This window comes from Diabrotica virgifera, chromosome 2 (assembly GCF_917563875.1).
Source record: "Diabrotica virgifera virgifera chromosome 2, PGI_DIABVI_V3a".
In the NCBI taxonomy this organism is placed as follows: domain Eukaryota; kingdom Metazoa; phylum Arthropoda; class Insecta; order Coleoptera; family Chrysomelidae; genus Diabrotica; species Diabrotica virgifera.
Window position 1 is genome coordinate 158,519,964 of NC_065444.1, and position 24,406 is coordinate 158,544,369.

The 24,406-nt window shown below is 33.1% G+C and overlaps 1 protein-coding gene across 6 annotated transcripts in view; it reads right to left on the reverse strand.

The window, feature by feature from the left end:
- The window catches only part of LOC114330643 (kazrin), a 490,500-nt gene that overhangs the window by 83,584 nt on the left and 382,510 nt on the right, over positions 1-24,406 (reverse strand). For 4 of the 6 annotated variants that reach the window (XM_028280046.2, XM_028280051.2, XM_028280044.2 and 1 more), the window contains 3 exons: positions 19,223-19,392; positions 18,920-19,116; positions 11,636-11,845 (listed from right to left, as the gene is read on the reverse strand). In XM_028280046.2, coding sequence (XP_028135847.1) covers positions 11,636-11,845; positions 18,920-19,116; positions 19,223-19,392 — 577 coding nt within the window. The remainder of the gene's footprint in view (positions 1-11,635; positions 11,846-18,919; positions 19,117-19,222; positions 19,393-24,406) is intronic. The other 2 variants (XM_028280047.2, XM_028280052.2) reach the window with 1 other exon arrangement.

A 24,406-nucleotide genomic window follows, 5' to 3' on the forward strand; every position in this document is an offset into this window, starting at 1 on the left:
GTGATTATATATTGTAAAATCCGGAGATACGGGATGCAGCCAGAAAGCAGTTTATTAACGAAAAGTCTTAGATTTAAAATATTGTTTATTATGTTTTTATTTCAATTATTCTAATTGTTTAAAAGGTAGTAAACTTTGTATCTGGGGATTTTCGTTATTTTCCTCGTAATACGAGAGATGTCGCTAAATTGCGTCTCAGAGGTGGGTTCATTGCATTGCGATGGTTTGCCTTAAATTGGCAGAATTGTTTGTATTTCCTTCAGAGTTGAGACTTCTGAGCTTCACTGATGAGGCATAAGGATGCTGAAATAGCTATATGGAGATGGTGGTCCAACTCTGAATCAAATATAGACAAAGCCTGCCTTGATCTTTTTTATCTAAGTAATTATTGTTATTTAACCCATTTAGCAGTTCAGTATAACTTTGAAGATACTTCAAGGTGCTTGAAATAAAAAAACTGATATTTCTCGAGTGAATCTAATAAATTGAGCAGGGACTGTAAGATAATCTTTACATAAGTTATGAATATTTATAAAAACTCAAATTTTACGATTTATTTTGCAATTTTCTAAGCAACTAGTAAGGATAGACATATTCAGCGAAGGCCATATTGAAATTTTTTAAACGATTTATGAGTTTCTTACTCTCAAATTTGTTTAAAATGCTTAACTTTTTGGTTATAGACGAAAAAAACGAAAATTTACCGTTTTTTGATCTTCATTTGTTTATAACTATGTATGTCATTAAAATCGGCTGCAGAAAACATAAAGGCTATTAATATAGATGTCCATACTACTCAAAAAATTTGGTTTCGGCCTGGATTGGGATATGTCACGAGAAAAATCTCATTTCTCTGGACATAGCGAGCTTGGCGAAGCCAGTATCATATCCGACAACATACATATTTTTCTGTTTGTTATTATTTCCTTGTTGTGAGACATGCCCTTACATTTCATCATCATCAGTGGCGTTACAGCTCTTTATGAGCCAAAGCCTTGTTCAAAACAATCCTCCATTCGCCCCTGTCTCTGGCAACTCTTCTCCATGCTCTAAATCCAATAGATTTTAAATCAGTTTCTATGTTGTCTTGGTACCTAAGTCTCGGTCTTCCTCTTGCTCGTTGTCCTATTGGCCAATTTCGATCAAAACTTTTCTGACTATGGCATCTTCCTCTCGCCTGATTACATGACCTATCCGTCTAAGGCGTGCTACCTTAATGAATTGTACAACGTCAGGTTCCCCAAATTTTCTATACAACTCAAAGTTGTAACGCCTGCGCCACAAACCTTGTTCTTTTATGCCACCATATATTCATCTTAAAATTTTTTGCTCAAAACGTTTGAGCAGTTCTTGGTCATTCTGAGTAAGTGACTAAGTTTCTGAGCCATATGTTAGCACTGCCCTTACATTCATCTATATTTATTCACTAGCATAAACCTTTTCGATGTGTTTTAAATATATTAAACGTTTGGCTATTCCTCTTCTCGGACATTTGTAGCTTCCGTGGATGTGTTAGTTGTTGCCCTGAGTCCTCGGGTCTTTTAATATTATTGTCAAAAACTGGTTGTATTGCTTCTGTAGTGATCCTTTTCCCAGTTAACATGCTCGTTTTCTGACTTGGCTGCACCGTATTGATGAAGACCAAATAGTCAGAAATACATATTTCAGGTTGACTTGGTATTGGGACCGTGCAAGTTCGGAAAAGAGACACCTGATTTCATAGCTCAGCAACATTTTTAGCACTTTTAATTATATTGGCCAATTATATTAGTCCTGGTTACTGGATAATTGTCAAGGCCATAGCCCAAAAAAAGTATAAGAAGAAAAAGTAAAATTGTGGTTGTTATTAAAAGGTTAAGATTGTAGGTATGTAGTAAATAAAATTAATTATTAAAATTCAAAACTGCAAGCAAAAAACAATAATTAAATAAATTCACTTCAATAATTGCATATCATATCAATATTAAGAAGCAACATATAATTTTTACAATTTATAACACATTTGCGAAATCCCATTTTCTTCAATGACAGAAATATAGATCAATTTGACAATATGAATTATTTAAGAAATATGTTAGGAAAGTTGCGATATTTCTCCGCTACTCACGCACGATCGTTTCTCGTATCCCCTCCAAGTACTTGCACACAGCGAATACTTTTATTAATGATTTCTATTTACACTAACTGTAGCAACACTCAGGTATTTTTAAACTTTTTGAAATTGCCGCCATGATTTACAAAGCGGATTGAAATGTCATTTCTCACTTTCGGCTGCAAACTTGTTGTCCCCGCCATCATTTGAGATTGCGACTTAAGATGTGCAATTTAAGTAACTTTTGATCTGATCAAAAAACTTAATGATCTTTTTTATATTGAAAAAAAATGCGCAATTATCGTAAATTTATAGTGCAGTTTGTAGGAATTATGATCAGTTAGTAACAATTTGTAGTTATGAAGGATTTAGAAATTATGTGGATCAATATATATGCAGAGATAGTCAAGGGGCTTTTGGGGCTGTTAGGAGACCCAAGGTAGTCCCTAAACCAGAATTTCGAATAGAACTTGATAGACTGGAAAAACATAACAGCGCAGCACTGGTGTGGGTGCCAGATCAAAAATAAATACACAACAAAGAAAGATATATAAACTTGCCAGAAGATAATCAGGTTCAAAATACTTCTCTCCAACGCCGGGTGTTAGGAGTACCAAATTATAACGTCTGCCATCAGAAAAATTTGAACTCACCATAACTTCCATTGGGAAAGTATACCTGATCAAGTACTTAAGAAAATAGCTATTAGACCTATATGCGCTAGGAGGCTGAACTATTTCAAAAGCAAACAGAAATCAGCTCAGAATCAGACAATCCTCCCCACTGGAGATATTTTAGTCAACTGACACCTACATATAATTAGGCTGTTTCATGAAGTTTTAAACTGCGCGCTCTGTAGTAGAGAACCTAAAATTGTCATTGGATTAAATGAAATTGGGGCTTACCAATAAAATAATAAATTGCATAAGAGGCCACGGGGAAATAGCTTCAGAACAAAGTGAACCATATTGTTTATGTATGCGAAAAACTAGATTGCAGGCAGTAGATACCTCAAATCACTTTTACTGTACCTATATGTATTTTATTTAGATATACCGTTCTGATTCGATATACCCGACGCATTAAGGCTATGGGTATATAATTCGCAAATATTTTACGTGTATCCCTACTTTTTCTGTCTTTACACGGCAAATTACGTGTAGTAAAATTCACACTGGTATGTATATGTAAATATTACTAGAATGTCATTCTACTTGAAAATGTCATCATTAATTTAAAGAGATGGGTTTTGAATGTTCTTGGATAACTGTTATTTTTATAATTGCAAATTATTAATTCAGTTAATAAATGTGATAATTTTTTCACTAACTATGTATTCAGTGATTGTAATAATTTATTTGTACAACAAAGACTAATACTCAATCAAGAAAAGAGGAAAAGTGTTGAAGTGATTTTTAAATATATTTTGGTATGGAACGCTTACAATTTTGAACATCTTTAACAACAAAATACTTGGATCACAGAATATATTATCCTGATGTATTCTCTGCTTGGATCTTCCACAAATAATACACAATAAATAACTTTTTACTAAGTTCACGTCTTAAATCAATTATTTATCAAATACACTATATATCAATAATATTTAATCAATAACTCAACATATTCCCGATACAATGTCAAATATTTAAAATTGTCAATGATTGTCAGTGTCTGACTGACAATATATGCTGACAATATTATATTCGGCTGAGTGCGTTGTAAGACAAAGATAGATTTGGAAAATATTACCACGGCATTGTGTTTATTTTTTTCGAATCCTGAAAAAACCAATAAATATTTTTGAAAAATTTAAACGCAGAATGAAAGACTAAATTATTACCGAGGGCCGAAAGTCCCTTAGAATAAATAAGAAGTTTACTTTGAATGATATATTTGAAATTAAAAATCACACTAAATTTTCTCTTAGTTTTTCACCCCTGTAACTTATTAAAATAAACATTATAGAAGTTCTCAGGGACTTTCAGTCCTCGCTAATAATGTAATCTTTCAATCTGCGTTTAAATTTTTCAAAAATTTTCTCAGGATTCGAAAAAATGAATCCCCATTTGAATAGCATTGCAGCCGAAAATACGTACCGATCCTCTTAATTTATCCTGTATATAGGCAAAAATCTGGGCCGCTAGTTTATGTTTGTTTCCAAGCAATATTGATGATTTTATTTTAGCCCTATCATATGCTTAAGTATTATACGCTAAAATAGTATTAGTTAGACTCTGCTATCCAAAAAAAAATAAAGATATTTATCATTAAAACCAGGTAATTCATTTCCTACTTGTCTAGCCTTAACTAGCGAGTCTAATACTTGTCAGCTTAGAAAATTAATATAAGAAATTTATTACACTTTCGGGAGAGTGCACAGTTTCATTATTTGTTAACGCCATCTGAAAGATTAACGGTAAAGTTTATTAATTAAGAAGACATGCACTTACTCTACTTACATTTTAATAAACGCCTTAAACTATCTATGACCATATAGGTAAGTAATATATTTTTCCACCTACCTCTATCGAAAGTATACTTTTCCGGACCTGATTGTAGGGAGCAAAGTTGTACTTTTCCTCCCTAGGAAGGAAAAGTAAAAGTGACGTCATGGTATTTCATTCATGAAACATAACTTATTGACGCCCTGTACAATATCTATTTTCTATTATGTAAGTATCTACACATTTTAACGTTTATTTAAAAACACTCTGTATTTTGCAGAATGGTAAAAAACAGTAAATTGTTATTCTGATTTAACAATGTTTACATTAATAATTTGACTTATATTTGACAGTTGACAGTTATATTGTACCTACTTGTTAGTTTTAGTTCTAATAAATTTTGTTGGTTAGTTACATAAATAAATTAAGTAAAAATGAAAAAATGACTTGTTATTTGAGGAAGGTGGAAAAACCATGTGTATAACATGGGAGTAAAGTGCCTTTTCCTCCCTTGAATGATTACTGCCCTCCGCTACGCGTCGGGCAGTAAACTTCATTCTCGGGAGGAAAAGTAGCACTTTCCTCCCTTGTTATACAAATAGCTATTACAGTCAAACCCGCTTATTAGAATACCTCTTAAAGGAATATCCCGGTTAAAGGAATAGAAATTTGAGGTCCCGAAACGTTTCTACTACCGACTAATGATCGGTTATTAGAATATCCCGGTTATAGGAATACTTCTGATTGGCACGAAGGCTATTCCAATAAGCGGGTTCGACTGTATTTCAAACCGTTAAATTTTAACTCATTTGTTATCTGTAATATTCATAATAGTATTAGGGCAGTTAATGAGGGTATTTGGCTCCGAATTCCATCCTACTAAATCGATTTACTTGATATTTTCACAGTAAGTAGGGAATAGCTCAAGAAACAAAGTCTTCCCTATGCCGATATGCGATTTTATCTTGGGGGTGGTTCCACCCCTTCTCGCGGGTGACAAACGTCTTGGTTAAAATAGCCACGGGAGAGGCTAGAGAACGTAACTTTAAGCAAAAGCTGTTCTATAATTATTTTGTGAAAACTCATTACTTTTTGAGTTATTCGTGGTTGAAAATTGGCCATTTTCATTGAAAAATTACACCTTTTCGGACGGATTTTCGCGAATATCTTAAAAACTATGCATCTAACAAAAAAACTATATAAAATATTTCTGTACGTTATAAAAAACAAAGAGATTTGTTCCTTCATAAATCTTCTAGTCAAAATGCAGAGGGGTATGGTAAGTAAGAAGAGTTTTTTTTTGCTGCATGCTCAAATCCGTTTATTCAACTTGAAATAACAGAGAAACTGTCGATTTTAGGTGTATAATGATACCTATAACTGTTGTAGGGCTTGAAAAGACCTTTAAAATGAGCAATACAAGATGGCCATCACATTCAAACTAAGCGAGATATTCTGCAAAAAAGTTGATGACTAATGTACTTGAGGAAGAAATGAGAAGTATATTTAACCCCTCATCCATCAGAACTTAAATACATCGTTTTCCTTCTAGAATACTTTTTATTATAGTGTTGTTTCTATGTTAAAAAAGTTGGACTGGATTAAAATAAACGATTTGTGAAAAAAATAAGATTAAATTATAGAGCGCATTTTTAAATTTTTTTAAAAATCATTTTTTCCTCCATGTAACTCGAAAAAGTTAAAAAATACGAAATAAAGACACCACACAAAAATGTAGGGATTTGTCAGATATAAATATCCTTTTTATTTTTCATTACTGTATCTCTTATCATTTTCAAGTTACATGGAGAAAAAGTAAGATTTTTCAGACAATTTGAAAATGCGCTCTATAATTTGATCTTTTTTCAAAAACCATTCATTTTAAACCAGTCCAACTTTTCGAACATAAAAATAACACTATAATAAAAGGTATTGTAGAAGGAAAACGATGCATTTACATTTTGGTGGATGGAGGTTAAAATTACTAAAATTACTAGCATATCTCGCTTAGTTTTAATGTAATGGACCTCTAATATAGCCCATTTTAAAGGTATTTTCAAGCACTACAAAAGGTATTAGAAGCATTATGTACCTAAAGTTAACCGTTCCTCTTTTATTTCAAGATGAATACACCAATTTGAGAATGTACCAAAAAACAAACTATTTTCACCTACCAAATATCTCTTTTTGTATTATAACTATAAGATTTATGAAGGCAAGTGTTTTCTTGTTTTTCTATAACCTACAAAAATATTAAATATAGTTTTTTAGTTAGATGCATAGTTTTTACGGTATTCGCAAGAAACCGTTCGAAAAGGTATTATGTTTCAATGAAAATGGCCAATTTTCAACCACGAATATCTCAAAAAGTATTGAGTTTTCAAAAAAAAATTATATATTGAAAAAATGCCGAATTATCGTAAATTTATAGTGCAATTTGTAGGAATTATGATCAGTTGGTAACAATTTTTAGTTATGAAGGCTTTAGAACTTATGCGGATCAATAGATATGCAGAGATAGTCAAGAGGCTATCGGGGCTGTTAGGAGCCCCAAGGTAAATCCTAGACCAGAATTTCGAATAGAACTTGATAGACTGGCAGAACATAACAGCGCCGCACTGGTGTGGGTGTCAGATCATAAATAAATACACAACAAAGAAAGAAAGATATGAACTTGCCAGAAGATAATCAGCTTCAAAATACTTCTCTCCAGCGCCAGGTGTTAGGAGTACCAAATTGTACCGTCTGCCATCAGAAAAATTTGAACTCACCATAACTTCCATTGGGAAAGTATACCTGATCAAGTACTTAGGAAAATACCTATTAGACCTATATGCGCTAAGGGGCTGAACTATTTCAAAAGCAAACAAAAATCAGCTCAGAATCAGACAATCCTCCCCACTGGAGATATTTTAGTCAACTGACACCTACATATAATTAGGCTGTTTCATGAAATTTTAAACTGCGCGCTCTGTAGTAGAGAACCTAAAATTGTCATTAGATTAAATTAAATTGGGGCTTACCAATAAAATAATAAATTGCATAAGAGGCCACGGGGAAATAGCTTCAGAACAATGTCAACCATATTGTTTATGCATGCGAGAAACTAGATTGCAGGCAGTAGATACCTCAATCCCTTTTAGTGTACCTATGTATTTTGTTTAGATATGTATGTTCTGATTCGATATACCCGACGCAATAATTCATCCTGTATAAGTATATCCAAAAATGTGGGTCGCTAGTTTATGTTTGTTTCCAAGCAATATTGATGATTTTATTTTAGCCCTATCATATGCCTTAGTATTGTACGTTAAAATAGCTTTAGACTCTGCTATCCAAAATAAACGTTATAAGATATTTATCATTAAAACCAGGTAATTAATTTCCTACTTGCGTAGCCTTAACTAGCGAGTCTAATACTTGTCAGCTTAGAAAATTAATATAAGAAATTTATTACACTTTCGGGAGAGTGCACAGTTTCATTATTTGTTAACGCCATCGGAAAGATGAACGGTGTGAGAGAATATCTATAAAGTTTATTAAAAGCATACACTTACTCCATTTACATTTTAATAAACGTCTGTAACGATCTATGACGTTATAATATATTTTATTTCAAACCGTTAAATTTTAACTCCTTTGATATCTGTTATATGCATAATAATAGTATGTATCATGTATCATCATCCCCTTTACCTTTATCTAAATTCGAAATAAACTTTCTGAAAACAATTTACAGTTCTCCACGTGCTTCGCATCTTGCGTTATGCCACTCTTAAAACCGGTTTAACGCTGCGATAAACGCGAGCAATTTTTCGTAACTATCGAGGTGTTTTAATTTATCGTCGTGTGTAAACGGGACATCCCAGCGATTTATCGGAATTGGAGTTGGATTGCATGGCTGACCGCCCCCGGAGCAATTTTGGAGAATCGTACCGACTTGTCTAAGCGTGTAAACAGAATGCAGCGATTTCTCCCTACAATAAAATTTACACGTGTTTGTGGCTCGTTAAGAGCAAAGAATATTTTGACAGAAATAAAAAATATGGCATATATTGAGCTCGTAAAAAAATACCAGGAGTTTGATCATCGGACGAACGAAACACCGTTCTAAAAAAAATTAGTGCATTACGTACGGTGTACAAGAAAGTACTGTGGAAAGTTTGCAAATCGGAAAAATCTGGGATAGGCGCGGATGATATCTACACCTACTTTGTAGTACTTCGACCTTTTTTTTACAAAATATCCGAGTAATGCTGACAGTAAATGGGGTCGATAGTTGACGACGACTATTCGTTTATTAATTTTTTAAACAATAACATTTGTTTTGTATAAATAATTTTAAAAACATCGTTGAATTCATCATTTTACTTTGATCAAATATGTTTTTTTTTGTTTTTAATTATGCTAAATCCGAATATGGCATTACAATTTGAAAATTCTTATACAGAAGCTCTTATACAGTATGTCTGCGTAGCTAGGAACTATATAGGCAACTTTTTTATTATCAAGTTTACAAAAAAAAGTTATTCCTTATAAAATTATCTGCATAGTCTAAAATCTAAAACTCAACCACCAAATATCAAATTTTATCAATTTTATACGAGGTATGTCAAAAATATGAATTTCGTTAAAGAGTAAATCACCTTTATATTCCAGAATTATCAAAACTTATTATCAAAAGTTTTTAAAATTCTCTGTATAGTCTTAAATCTAATACTCAACCATCAGATATCAAATTTTATCAATTTCGTTAAAGAGTAAGGTACTTTTTTTTACATAATTTTTGTGGGAAAAATTTAGAAAATTAATTTATGTCAAAGACCACGAGATCATAGATTTTTATCGCCCTGTATATGGCCAAAAATTGTAAATAGTATTAGTATGTCACAAGCAGTGTTTCGTGGAAAGTGAAAATCGTTCAGTATTAATGATTCTACGAACGGATTTATACAATTAATACGGTCGGATTAGAAAGTACATGTATTCGCTTTGAAGTGAACAATAGGACGTTTATAAATGCTTCTTAGAAGGAAATACGGTAAACACAATTGTTGAGTTTTAGAATATTAAGTTTTTATAGCATGTAGAAACACAAAAGTAATTTTGGTATCTCCTGGAATTTGACAAGACGGAAAAGTTGTATTCAAAAATAATTTGTTCTTAAGAAATAAAAGTAGGGATGTAATGTGTGGAGAGGATATTTTGGGATTGGCGAGAGAGATGGATGGAGGGAGAATAGAGTGTTTGAGTCTGAGTTTGAGAAGGAAAAAAGGTCACTGTGTAATGAACATCTAGAAGACCAGTGCAGTTTTTGAAAAGTAGTAAGGTTGTGTAAAGTGGTGAAGTTGGTGGCCATATAATCAGAATCGTGTTGAAACGAAATCGTTGATCGAGTTGAGAAGTTCAATCTCCTCGTGTCCGAAGAGATTCCTGTTTCTGTCTGGAACGAGTAGCCGGTTTATATCAATTTGCACAAGATATCGAGCAGAGAGAAAACTGAGAAGAGATTTCGAGCGAGTGCTGTTGTTTGTTTGTGAAGCAGTTTGGACGAGAAGGATCGTCGCAGCATCCGAGAAGCACGTGTGGGAGAATAGAGGACTACACAATCCATGAGAAGAAGTAAAGAAGAGAAAAAAAGGTTAGTCAGATTATTTGTGAAACGAAGAGAGTTGCTTTATATCACATACCATATTTGTTTATATTTTATTGAACAGTTCTACAGCATAATTTAGTCTTTCATAAATTCAAAGAAGAAATAAATAATCTATTCAAAAGCTGAAAATTAAATTTTGTTTTTTTTATATAATAGTAAAAACAGTCTACCGAATTATTTAAATAAAAATTTTTTTAAAAAAGGAGATAGTAGAATTAAAGATTAATTTATTAGATAAGAAATAGTTACAACAAAATTGTGTTTTAGCATACATTTAAATCTTATATTTATGGTATATTGGATAAATAAAAAATATTTACACAATTTATATGACATTGAGTATATTTATTTTCCCTGTTTTGTGCTGATTGAAGTAAGCTACTAGAGATACTAGAAGCCAGAAACTAAAGGTAACATACTAAAATATATTAAAATAAATTAGCCCTGAGAATAAATTTTATTGTAAGGATTTATTTAATTTTGGTTTTGTTTTTCATAAGTAGTAATTAAATTAATTAATTAATTAATCAAGATAAGAATATGCTGATCAATCTCATATCAGAGAGAAAATACAGAGCATAACACTTTATATTCCAGAATATCAAAAACTGTTATTATCAAAAGATAAATAAAAGGTAAAATTGTATTAGTTACACATTTTTAAATCTTTTTTAAACAAAATTCATATGGCTTATTTTCTGCCCACACCGTGCTAATACCCATACATTTTATTTCTTCTTATTATAACCATAAGATAGCGTGGTTGTTCTTCTTTCATGTCCAATTTGTAAAATTTCATTTGTTATATTAGTTAGAGAATTTTATTAAAATAACTCAACCGTGCACTTCGCCGAACGTTAGTTTACAGTGCGCCAATGTTTGTGAGAATGGTGACTTTAGCGTTAGAAATAAAAAATTATAGAAGCTATAGATTTAATTTTAGAAAAATAATTATATAAGATTTTTTTTGTAAAATTTTCTGAATTTTTCAATGGTCAAGCAAGATTTCTCTAAGATTTTTATTTTCGGAGTTTGTTAAAAAAAACAACCAATTTCGCAGTTAATTTGTTTAATAAAAAATGAAGCACCCACTTTTGAAGTAGAACTTTTTGATATATTATTTATTAAACATTTCTTAATCAAATTACAAAAAGTTCCATCTTGTTTGATTTTTTCCGAAGTCAAAATCTCTATTGACTCCCCTATTAGTTTTGATGTTGAATAAATATCTTGTTATTTAGTAAAGTCGATTTATTTATCTTTACAAAGAGACGCGTATTGTATCTAAACGTCTTCGGTTCCTAAAGTGAGTAAACAAACAAGTAAGTTTGATAAAAAAATTAATAGGGAAATACAATATACAAATTGAGTGGTGACAAAAAGATGTTATCCGTATTCCTTACATTTAAAATAATATGAAGTATCAAACTATAAAATTACCTGAGATAGTCCTAAATCTGGTAACCATTCGCTGCAAACCCAAGTATGTCCTAGTTGCGCGATGCAGGGATACCTCACGAGCGCTGGATTCCGATGCTCCTCGATAGCCAATCGGATCTTCTTTCTGTGCATCGGATGGGTGATTCCCAATCCACATTCCAGTTCCAGATCACTGAGCTCCAAAAGCACCTGGCCATGTAAAGGACCAATCTATAAGATTTTTACATATAATCATGTCTTTTTCCGAAGGAATGTCCCTCAAATGCCAATTAAAAATTTTGAAAATGCTTAACTAATCTTAAGAATTCCTGATCATGTTAAACAGGTTATAATGTTAAAGGTTTTGTTAGATACAAAAAATATATAAACACTTTTTATGTCAGCTATATCTTTTCAATAAAAGATGGGTATATTTACCGCAAAGTTCATTTATCTCTATTGGCTGCTTTTCTTAAAAATCCGCGTATATTTTATACATAAATAATTGTATATTCAATAAATCTCTCAATCCAATTTTTTAGTGGAAGCACAAAAAAATGAAGAAGCACCTGTCGGACATGAAAGCCAGATAAACCCGCCTCGTGATAAGGAAGATGCCGATGAAGGGACAAATGAACAACCAGTTTAACCACAACACATACTTCCCATTCATGTTCTTAAAAAACGACAAAGCACAAGAGGAAGAAAATTGGGAAGAGCCAAAATTTTGACTACAACCCCAAACAAAAATTAACTGGAAGAATCAATCGTATCGAAAATTGAAAAAAATCAATTTAAAAGAAAAGTTTGGTTCGACGGAGAGAAAAAGTCAACTGACGATGCAAAACCTGGTAGCACCAAAATGGATGTTGTGCCATCAAGTTTCAGTTGTGTTAGGAATAAAGCGGGAAAGAAACTGGTAGAAGACGACATATCTTCGGATGATTTAAGTAATAGTATCCCACACCTAGATGACTCGACTGATGATGAAGAATTCCCGAATATGGACAGTAACTCAAAAGATGAAGTAGAATGTCTTTTCTATTCAGGATGTCTTACGGCTGATTTAAGGGGAGAAATGTGGGTGCAGTGTCTAAGATGCGAGTTCTGGAAACACGAGTTAATGCGTTAATGCGTTAATGCCGAACGCGATTGCCATATTTGCGATTTTTGTCGTTAGAATATTATTTCCTTGTATTCCATATTACCTGATATAGGTATTTCATATTACACGACCATTTTTGCGGTAAACAAAAATATACTTTTTTTCAATAACACAAAATATATTTTTATTAAACGCTTTTATTTAGTTCAATAGTTTGCATCAAATCTTTAGACGTTAATTTGACTGCCTTTTCTTCAATACAAATGAACGAAAATTTGCAGACATATGTATTCGCGGGAACAATACACGAATAGTCAATAAAAAAATATTTTTTATGTTTATTTTTGTACTGTTTTTTAAGTTTTTTACAATAATTCGGTAAGTATAAATAAAGTTTTTGGTCACGCCATTGCCATTTTTTATTTATATTTACTTCAATACTTTTCGGAATAATTTGATAAATAAAAAGGTACTCCATAATCCCCGAATTAACTCATTCTTCATCGTCAAATTAAAAAAAAAACGTTTTTAACTGGCTGTAATCGACGCTAACAAGTACATACTACTATTAGTATGGTATAAATAGACCCAAACCCAGACATCCAAAGTGAAAGTTATCCTCCAACACCAAATTGTTCTATATGGTCCACATAATGTTCAGAAAAAAGTCACACCATTTTGAGCGTCGGGTTTGGGGGAGGGAGAGAGGGGGGGGGAATTGGTAAATTCGTAGTTTTTTAGGTTTTTCGTAAATATTTCTAAAACTATACGATTTAGCATAAACAACCCGCTATACAAAAATGTTCTACCTTAAATTTTAAATAAAGAAGTTCCTATGCATAATCTTTCTAAAACTAACGGTTCCAAAGTTACGGAGGTAGTATAATATAATATTGGTCCAAAAAAAGGCCTAACCCAAACATCCAAAGTAAAAGTTTTCCTCCCACATTAAATTGTTCTTTATGGTCCATGTATTGTTCAGTAAAATGTGACACCATTTTGAGCGTCCGGTTTGGGGGGGAGATGGGGGAGAAATCGGTAAATTAGTAGTTTTTTTACGTTTATCGTCAATATTTCTAAAACTATGTTTTAGCGTAAACAATTTTCTATACAAAAATTGTGTACATAAAATTTAAAACAAAAAAGGTTCTTGTTATAAAATCAACGGTTCCAGAGTTACGGAGGGTGAACAGGCAATGAAATTTGGGCAATTTCCTACTGATTTTCTTTAACAGGATTGGGTTTTATAAATTAAATTTGCTATTTCAGTAGCCGATGGTATGTTAGTGATAAGCCCTTGAAGAAACATCAACCTCACCACCCAAAATCATCATCAATTGCCCAAAAAATATAAAAAGTATCGAAAACCTCCACTTTTCACCCTCCGTAACTCTGGAACCGTTGATTTTATAACAATTAGACTAAGTTTTCACAGTGGCATAAAAAACAACATAATGCTATTCTACATCCCACCAGAATGAAAACAATGGGAACCTTCTCTGGTTACACCTCCGAGGCTTCTACAATTTGCAAGCCATACGTATGCTGAGACTAAGGAAGATGAGGGAATTCTACAATTTACAATGCACGTCCCATCTGCTCAGCGCGGTAAAGTTCCAACGAGAATGGTTCCCTTTGTACTCTAATCAGAGTAAATGTAAATCAAAAATGAATAACCATTTTCAATTTCGTTGCAAAAGGAAAGCACAGCCGAACAATATTTTAGTCCAATCAGAGAGTGCATCAAGCACCTCTACCGGTTTCGAAACTTATTAGTCTCTCAGCAGGAGGCACATATGCTGCTCTCCCTGATCCAACCAAAACAAACCCCAGCGCGCAGTCCCGGATTGCAACGAACGAAATGGCATAGATGCCCTAGCGGCAACTGCTAGCAAAAGACTAAGTTTTCACTCTAGTGGCATACAAAACAACATAATGCTATTCTACATCCCACCAGAATGAAAACAATGGGAACATTCTCTGGTTACACCTCCGAGGCTTCTACAATTTGCAAGCCATACGGATGCTGAGACTAAGAAAGATGAGGGAATTCTACAATTTATAATTCACGTCCCATCTGCTCAGCGCGGTAAAGTTCCAACGAGAATGGTTCCCTTTGTACTCTAATCAGAGTAAATGAAATCAAAAATGAATTGTTTTCATTCTGGTGGGATGTAGAATATCATTATGTTGTTTTGTATGCCACTAGAGTGAAAACTTAGTCTTTTTGCTAGCAGTTGCCGCTAGGGCATCTATGCCATTTCGTTCGTTGCAATCCGGGACTGCGCGCTAGGGTTTGTTTTGGTTGGATCAGGGAGAGCAGCATATGTGCCTCCTGATGAGAGACTAATAAGTTTCGAAACCGGTAGAGGTGCTTGATGCACTCTCTGATTGGACTAGAATATTGTTCGGCTGTGCTTTCCTTTTGCAACGAAATTTAAAATGGTTATTCATTTTTGTTTTATAACAATTATGTATAGGGCCTTTTTTGTTTTAAATGTCATGTAGAACATTTTTGTATAGAATATTGTTTACACTAAAGCATAGTTTTAGAAATCTTGACGAGAAACGTAAAAAACTAATAATTTACCAACTTCTCCCCCATCTCCCCCCAAACCGGACGCTCAAAATCATATGTGGACCATATAGAACAATTTGGCGTTGGAGGAAAACTTTTATTTTTGATGTCTGGGTTTGGCCTTTTTTTGGACCAATTATACTATAGTACCTCTGTAACTTTGGAACCGTTCATTTTAGAAGGATTATGCATTGGACCTTTTTTTATTTCAAATTTATTGTAGAACATTTTTGTATAGAAGATTGTTCATGCTAAACCGCATAGTTTTAGAAATATTGACGAAAAACGCAAAAAAACTACGAATTTACCGATTTCTCCCCCCTCTCCCCCCCAAACCCGATGCTCAAAATGGTGTGACTATTTTCTGAACATTATGTGGACCATAAATATAGAACAATTTGGTGTTGGAGGAGAACTTTCACTTTGGATGACTGGGTTATGCCATCTTTTGGATCAGTCTTATCATACTATATTATACTAATTAAACAAAATATTATTTTATATGTAACAAAACCCTTATGTGATGTCTAATTTGTAAGTGCTTCTATTTAATCCTCTATTTTATTCTCTACTGTCATATTTTATTAAGCGGATCTAAAATACTGCCAAAAAAATGAAAAAATAAAAATGTTATTAAATAATTAAATATTTTTTTGAAATTAAATTTAATAAACTAGTTTTTCTAAGGACATTGCATGGTAAATATTAATAAAAAAGTTAATAAGATTTAATGAGGTAAGTACCAATATCAACAACAACATTAATAAAAGGGATCATAGCAGAAAATCTAAACGTTGTTATAAATTGAAACCTTAACGAGTAAATAATATAGGTACCGAAAGTATTAATATGTAACAGGAATCATGACATATAACTCCTTATTATAATAATATTATTACTACTACTAGAATGGGACTAACTGGACCTCAACGTCTTCCAATAGGCTCCTATCATTAGTTGCATGTTACCTATCCATCTCATTTTTTGCACCTTAACAAATATTGTTAATGTTTTCTTCTTTTTACTGTTCACAACCAACGTGGTATTTTCGCTTTTCCAGCCTTTCTTTTCCTTTATAATTTTTTACCTACTCGAGATACACGAGATTTTCTACTCTGACCAGTATGGCATCTCCGACGTTTACCTGATCACAGGTTTTTTTATTTGGTTCCTTATAATTTGAAGGCCTTCTCCGTAATTAGCCAGGATTAAGGTATCGCTGACCAATATAATTATTATTCACGGCTACTCCATTCACAATAATAGTAATAGGGGAGCGAAATATGCTAAATGTGCGGTCACACAAGCGCTTTGGGGACCTATTGGGTTGTGAAGAGTAGGTCCTAAAACCAAAAAAAAAAAAAAAATTAAGTAAAGTTCTCCATTTTATTGGGGACTTTCCATTCTTAATTTAATTTTCCATTTCCAACAATCGTTTTTTTCCGATTATAGCGCCATCTATCCATAATTTGAAAACATGTTTCGAATAAAAGTTGCTAATTTATATGTAAAGAATCTCCTCAACCCACCTCCGTGGGGGCCGTGTTTGGTACCATTCGATAGAAATATTCATTAAGCGTATTAAGCGTTATGTTGCGAAATATCGCGGGATTGGTATTTAAAATTTTAAATTTACCCCCCACCCCTCTCCGTGGGGGGTCATATTTGGTATCATTCGATAGATTTTTGAAAAATATTGAAAACGTGTTTTTTAGTTTTTCGATCTAACGTTCATTTCGCGAATTATTCGCTTTTTTTTGTGAAATTTTTAACTCGCCCATTTCCTTACGCCCCGCTCAAATCGTCAGATTTTTTAAATATACGCTGTTTTGCATGTCCTTAACTTATTTTAGTCTGACAATTTCGAGTATTTTTAAGGATATATTTTTTTTTCGGGCCTCCATTAACGAACTCCCCTGTGTTAAGAGCTAATATATGGTAGAGGTACATCTGCAGGGCACCAGGTTTCTCCCCATATGATAATCTGACGCGCTCTAGTAACTGCAAAAATCCCCGCTTCTGCTCCCCTACCATAGGTACCTTCTGTTATTTCCATTAAGGCTTCCTTAAATATTTCCTCTCAATATAAGTTAAAGAGTAAAGGCCCTAGTATACAGTCTTGTCTTGTCACCCTCCTCTTTTTAATTGATTTCATCCGACAGTCTTTGTTCAACTTTGTTTAACTTGCTACTTAATGCAAGTGTAGATTTGTAATTATTCGTAAATCTTTATCGTCTAGTTCAGCTGTTTAATATTTCAGACATTTTGTTATGCCGGATTTTGTCAAAAGCCTTTTTAAAATCAATTGCACAGATGTATGCATTTTAATTTATATCTCTGCAGCTCTGTATTAGTACTTGGATACTGAACAAGTCTCTAATTTCTCTCTACAATATCGGGACCGCAGCCTCGAAATAAAACGACGCAATGAGATAGCCAGAAGCGCTTTCAATAATATGAAGACAGTAATATGTAATGGAAAACTGGGAATAGAAGCTAGAACTAGACTATTGAGATACTACGTATTCTCTGTTCTTTCATATGGAGTTGAAGCCTGGACAATTACGGACGCACTGAAAAAAGACTTGCCAGATTTGAGGTATGGTATTATCGAAAAATGTGGAAAATATTGTGGACACCACACGTGACGAACACGGAACCATTAAGAAAGATGAAAAAGAAATACTCGATTGCGATTGCTTATACAAGGAAACGTGCAAGGAAAAAGAGGACCGAGGAGACGACGCACATCCTGGTTAAAAAATTTAACACGTTGACGGACAGAACGTCTACAGACGTCTAATTTCAATTGATGTAATGTGACACAACGTCTATAGACGTTGCATTTTTCCCTACTCTACTTTGCAAAATACATATAGTGTCACAACACTTGCTTATACGTTTGACGCACTGTCCGTCAACGTGTTAAAGCAGTGGAGTGGAAAAACTACAATAGAACTTTTCAGAACCACTGCAGACAGGGTAAAATGGGCCATGGTGATAGGCAATGTCTTTAAAAGAGAAGAGGCATATGAAGAAGAACAAGAATATCGTATATATTCTGCTACGTATTGCTCGTAATAGGTTCAAATCGTGACTCATCAAATTTATTGGTCGATAATCTCTGCATGTCTTTGCACGATGTTTCTTTGTTATTGTGTCAAATGTCGACTTTAGCTAATCAGTTAATAATATCCAGTGTGATACCGACTACCGTAATACTAACATGAGAATTATCTATAGGATCTTCTTCGTAAAGTGCCTCGGTCAACCCAGGATATACGTAAGATGCGCCTATAACACCACATTTCGAAAGCTTCGAGCCGATTCATAGATGCAACAGTTAGTGTCCACGCTTCCATTCCATAGAGCAGAACTGTGAATATGTAGCATTTCAACAGACGGTATTTTGTTTTTAATGATATATGTCTTGACTGTTGAAAATGGGTCTTATTCTAACGTATGCTGATTTCGCTTTTATTATTCGCTGTTTAAAATAGCTTCCTTGTATAATTTGAAATTTTTATTTTTTAGGATTCACCTTTGGTTAAATTTAGATTGGTTGGTACTTATTCATTAAATTTTCTTAAGATGTCATGCACATAAAACACTGTCATAATACCTTCCCGCTTTTTATATTTTCCGCGCACCGTGCGCCATACTGCGACATTCCCAATGCAATTTCCAACCACGCTAACACTGTTGATGCTCTCCATCTTTCCATAGGTATGCTGTTGGCTTCCCTAAGTAGTCTTAATTTCTCTGCATACCCTTCTTCAGTTAAGGGAGACCAACTACGATATGGATCATAAGATTCACCTAAAAGAAATAAGATATTTGTATTTCATTCTGATTTACATAGCGTACTTGAAAACATTTAACAATTAGTTGTAACAATTGACAACCAGTTTAATGAGGGACATACTTGTTTCCTGTAGAGAATTTGATTTATTTCGATGACGTGACCGAGCAAAAACTCTAGATATGCTACCCCATGTTCCTCCACGCCCACTAGATGGTCTTACGGATTGCTTATTTCGTCTACCTACTGTTATTGGTTCTGGTTCCATTGGCGAACTAAGTTGTTCCACGGATCTGTAAAAGATGGAAGTTAGTAATATAGGTATTTTGTTACAGTTAATTATATTTTTAACAGAGCCATTCATCATCAATCAGCCAATCGAGTCCACTGCTGGACATGACTCCCTCAGTTATTTGCAGAGTTCTCTGCAATGGACCGCTTGTAGCCAGTTTTCCAGTTAACAGAGTCATTAGATTGGGACGATACCTGAGAAATGGGGAACCAGTATTATGACTGTTTGATACAAGCCAAAAAAATTACCCCATTGCATTAAAAAGAAGAATGCCCACAGCATAGTCCTTAAATAATAGACGAATAAACCTATAATAAAGGAATGTTAAGCTCTATTTGAAACTTCTAATAACGGCCTAAAGAGGAAATTATCATAAATACTTAATATATGTCAGACCGACAATTATTCTTGAAGTTCAAGACCTTGTAATGATGCAGCCTTTGTGATCAAGCAAATAGTTAAAAAGTTTATAGAATACAATAAACCAGCGTACATGTGCTTCCTCTCTTTAACAAATTCATTCTGCAGAGCGCTCCATGACGCTATAATACATATACTACACAATAGAAAAGTACAAGATATTCGGTGATATCATAAAAAATACTCATAGAAAATATATACATAATAAACAAAACTAAAGTTAAGATTCAGGCAGAAACGATAGAAACATACCCAATAGTTAACAATGATAAAATGAAAGAAAACAGGTAGACTCATTAAGGCCCGGTCTTTTCACCTCCGAATAAATATGCTCTTATCTGGCAGTTAGCTATCTGGAGGATAAATATTTATTCGCCAGATAAAATGTACCCGTCTTTTCACGTCAATTTATGTTCCAGATAGTTATCCGGTAGATAAGCTTAAAAGTAAGTTTGGATTCGGAACACACCTGATTTTTGTGTTTATTTTTATAATTTCAGCTTTAAATTAACCTAACATAATTAGATTCACATTCACATAATCAAGATGATTTTATCGATTTTATTTCCATTTTGGAAGAAGGAAATGTAAGTAAATCAAAAGAATTACAACTTAAAAAAATAAGTATGTATATAAAGTCATAGTCATAAGGTTTAGAAATACATTTCCATATTTTAATCAGTTAGAAATAAAACATTGATTATGGTGAAAAAGTTTACTGGAGAACTTGAACAATCAATTCAAAACTTGAACTATCAATTTTAAATTAGAGGAAAACTGTTGATTTGTATGTAAAGAAGACAAAGACATGTTTAAATAAAGACAAGCTAGCTTATGAAACAGATGCAGTGGTAATTTTGTTTACATAATTAAAACATATTATATTATTAATATCTATTAACTGTTCAATGATGTAAAAATTTGTTAATGTAGGGAAAATTTTTATTTAAATTTAATACCTACTATATTTCTGTAGTGGTAAGGCAAAACTTTGATATTATGTCTGATTTTAGCCAGAATGAGATTATTTGCTTGATATGCTATTTAGTAACATTTCTTCAAGGTGGTAGAGTTTGGTATGTGTATGATGAAGGTAAAACCCCCTTTGTTCCACATATCTTTTGTATAAAAGATATGTCCTTTTTTAACTTACAGTAGAACCCCGATTATCTGGGTGGGCTTTCTATTACTCAAGTTGCATTTTTGAGGTTTTATCAAAATAGCGTCATCGTAAATCACTTGACTCTATAGGTATGACGAAAGAGAGACTCGTAATGAAAGATTTATTTTTTCTGTCATCTCTTTATAGTAGGTACATAATAATATATCTGTACCTCAGAGCTAAACTGTATTAACTTCATTTTTTTGACAAATTGTATTACATATTTCACTTTCTACATAACACACATTTCTACATTTCACTTTCTACATCTTTCATATGCGATACGATATAAAATCTTATTTAGTGTGGTTCCGAAGATAGGCAACGTTAAAGTATATTAAGTCCCTCCGTAGCTCCGAGCTAAAAAGTCGTTTACACTTAATACCCAGCAAAATAAAAGTATTAACTCTAAAGTATTAACTCTAAAGTAAAACTAAATGACTTCAAGGATTTTAAAACTCTTTAAAACAACAACTGTTTTAACTGTTCACCTTTTATTATAAGGAACAAACTTAGCAGAATACAGACTTTCGTATGTCAGATGTTGTCCACTTGGAAGTATGTATGTAGCGATAATTTAGGATTACTTTTTTCAAAACTAATTTTAGTTCGGAAACATTCCAATCTGTTGATCCTAACAGAAATCCTAGGCGTGTTGAGTTTCCTGCTGCTCTGCCTGTGAATCACGATAAGCAAGTGAACAACACTCATGATCCTTTGGGTTTCGTTTTTCGTTAGTTTTGTTTACTCATTTTGTTTTATAGATATTGTTAATTTCATTTAATTTAAAAAGAGAAGTGTTCTTGACTAAATTGTGTTTCATGTATCGTATTATCTCCAGATTATTTATTTATGTGTGTCAACTTACCATTATATTAACTCCCGAACATGGTAGTTGTTTTCATGCCAAACAGTATTAATTCCACGTTTTTTCAAAAAATTAAAGAGGTATAAAAATATCGAATACAGTAATATATGGTATCATTTATACTTATCAAATAGTGTTTATCACAATTTGAAGAAAAGGAAATAAAAATTTTATTTAATATTTACTGTTTATATTTCTTTTAAACTGCTCTCCTGTAAAATTTCAATTTTGTGAGTTAATACAGTTTAGCTCTGAGGTACAGATATGTATAGACATACATATTATGTATGTGTATACGTATGTATTATACATAATATGAAATACATGTTCGGATTATTCGTGCTTTTCAATATTATCAGTGCCACCTTCGGTCCCGAGGAGCACAGATAATCGGGTTCTACTGTATTAGGTAGGCCAGAACTTGATATATTACTTGATTTCTTATGTCGATTACTTTTCGTTTTTGGGTTGGCAAAACATGATTCAAACTTTCAAAATGCTCTCCTGAAAAATTAGGCTAGAAGTCGAGGCATTGAAGGATTGAAGTATCGATTTTTTTTTGCAGTAAGACGGATTATTTAATGCTGATTGGTGCGTTGGATTCGTGAGAATGTCAGGAAATTTTGTGAACTAATTTAATGAATAAGAAATCTCAAATTGCATTTGTGCATAAGAAAAATGCATTTCAAAAATGCATTTCGGTAAATAGTGAGAAAAATTGACTCAATTTTCTTACACAGGGGTTTTTGGGGTCGCTGAAAACGAGTATGAGGTCGGCGAGAGTGTGCAAACTACCTGGTGCCTGCAGCGGGTGTAATAAACGTCTTCTTCTGGAGTATTATGGTAATTTGTTAAATAATTGGCCCAAACTTGTACCTCGGGGGTTTTTGGGGTCGCTGAAAATGAACATGAGGTCGGCGAGAGTGTGCAAAGTACCAGGTGCATGCAGCGGGTGTAATAACCGTCTTCTTCTGGAGTATTATGGTAATTTATCATATAATTAGTTTCAACTCGTTACTCGGGGGGTTTTTAGGGGTAATCTATTTTCTTCGATGTAATTATAGTGATCCAGAAGGGTGGTATTTTTATTATAAATAAACATAAATTTTTATATATATTTATATTTTATATTTATTTAAATATTTTTATGGTTAAAAAAGTTCATTATACAAAATTTATCGTAATTTATCTTTAAAATTCATTTTCTTCATCATTATCATCTTCTTCTTTATTATTGCCTTCCTCTATCCAGTCCAATGCACTATTTGTGCAATCAGAGCAAACTAACCCATGCTTCCTGCACCCGCATGAGTTGCCACAGTCTGACTTACAACTACAGAATATTAAATTTAAAATGTTTGGAGGACCAGGTGGCTGAGTCATTCTAACTGGAATTAATACATTATTTTGTAATTCCCATCCCCAATCGGTTGGGTTCATGTAACCGTCCTCTCCATGCAGCCAAATTTGTGTTTGTAAATATACCCTTTTTAAATGCTGGGTTAATGCATCAACAGATGAAAGAATTTTTCCAATGACAATCTTTTTTATTTTTGGCAATAGCCATGAAGTACATTCTGTATCTAGTAATTTCCTCTCAAGGCAAAACCACATCATCCACTTGCGCCTTACTTCAAACTGCTTTAAGTCAATGATATGAAATTAGAATTTAGTCGTTGCGATGTTTATTTTGAGTGACCCCAAAGACCCCCGAGTAACAAGTTTGGGCCAATTATTTAACAAATTATCATAATAGTCCAGAAGAAAACGTTTATTACACCTGCTGCAGGCACCAGGTAGTTTGCACACTTTCGCCGACCTCATATTCATTTTCAGCGACCCCATAAACCACCGAGTAATGAGTTTAAGCCAATTATATGATAAATTACCACAATACTCCAGAGGAAGACGTTTATTACAGCCGCTGCAGGCACTAGGTAGTTTGCACACTCTCGCCGACCCCGTATTCGTTTTCAGCGACCCCAAAAACCCCCCGAGTAAGAAAATTGAGTCAATATTTCCTACTATTTACCGAAATGCATTTTTGAAATGCATTTTTCTTATGCACAAATGCAATTTGAGATTTCTTATTGATTACATTAGTTCACAAAATTTCCTGACATTCTCGCGAATCCAACGCACAAAACTGCATTAAAATCCGTCTTATTGCGCCAAAAATCGACAGTAAGGTCTATTTTTGTGCTTCAATGCCTCGACTATAGATGGACATATCAATCATTGTCAAAACGCTACAGATTTATAATCCATCCAACTGGTATATTGAATAGTAAACTAGGGAAATAACCAACTAAGTATATCAAAACACAATATTTTTAAAGATTGGATAATTTACACTACATGGTAACTTGACGAATCCCAATAACAAGAATAAAACCTAATTTAAATATTTGTTAGTAGATACCTTTCACTTTTCTAAATAAAAAAATTAGTTACAGATATGACAAACATCTAGAAGATGGAATCCTTCTGGTTCTGAAAGAAAAAAGCTAGTTCCAGAAGTAAGCTACCAATAATAAATTAGAGAATGTATTACAAGAAAGAACA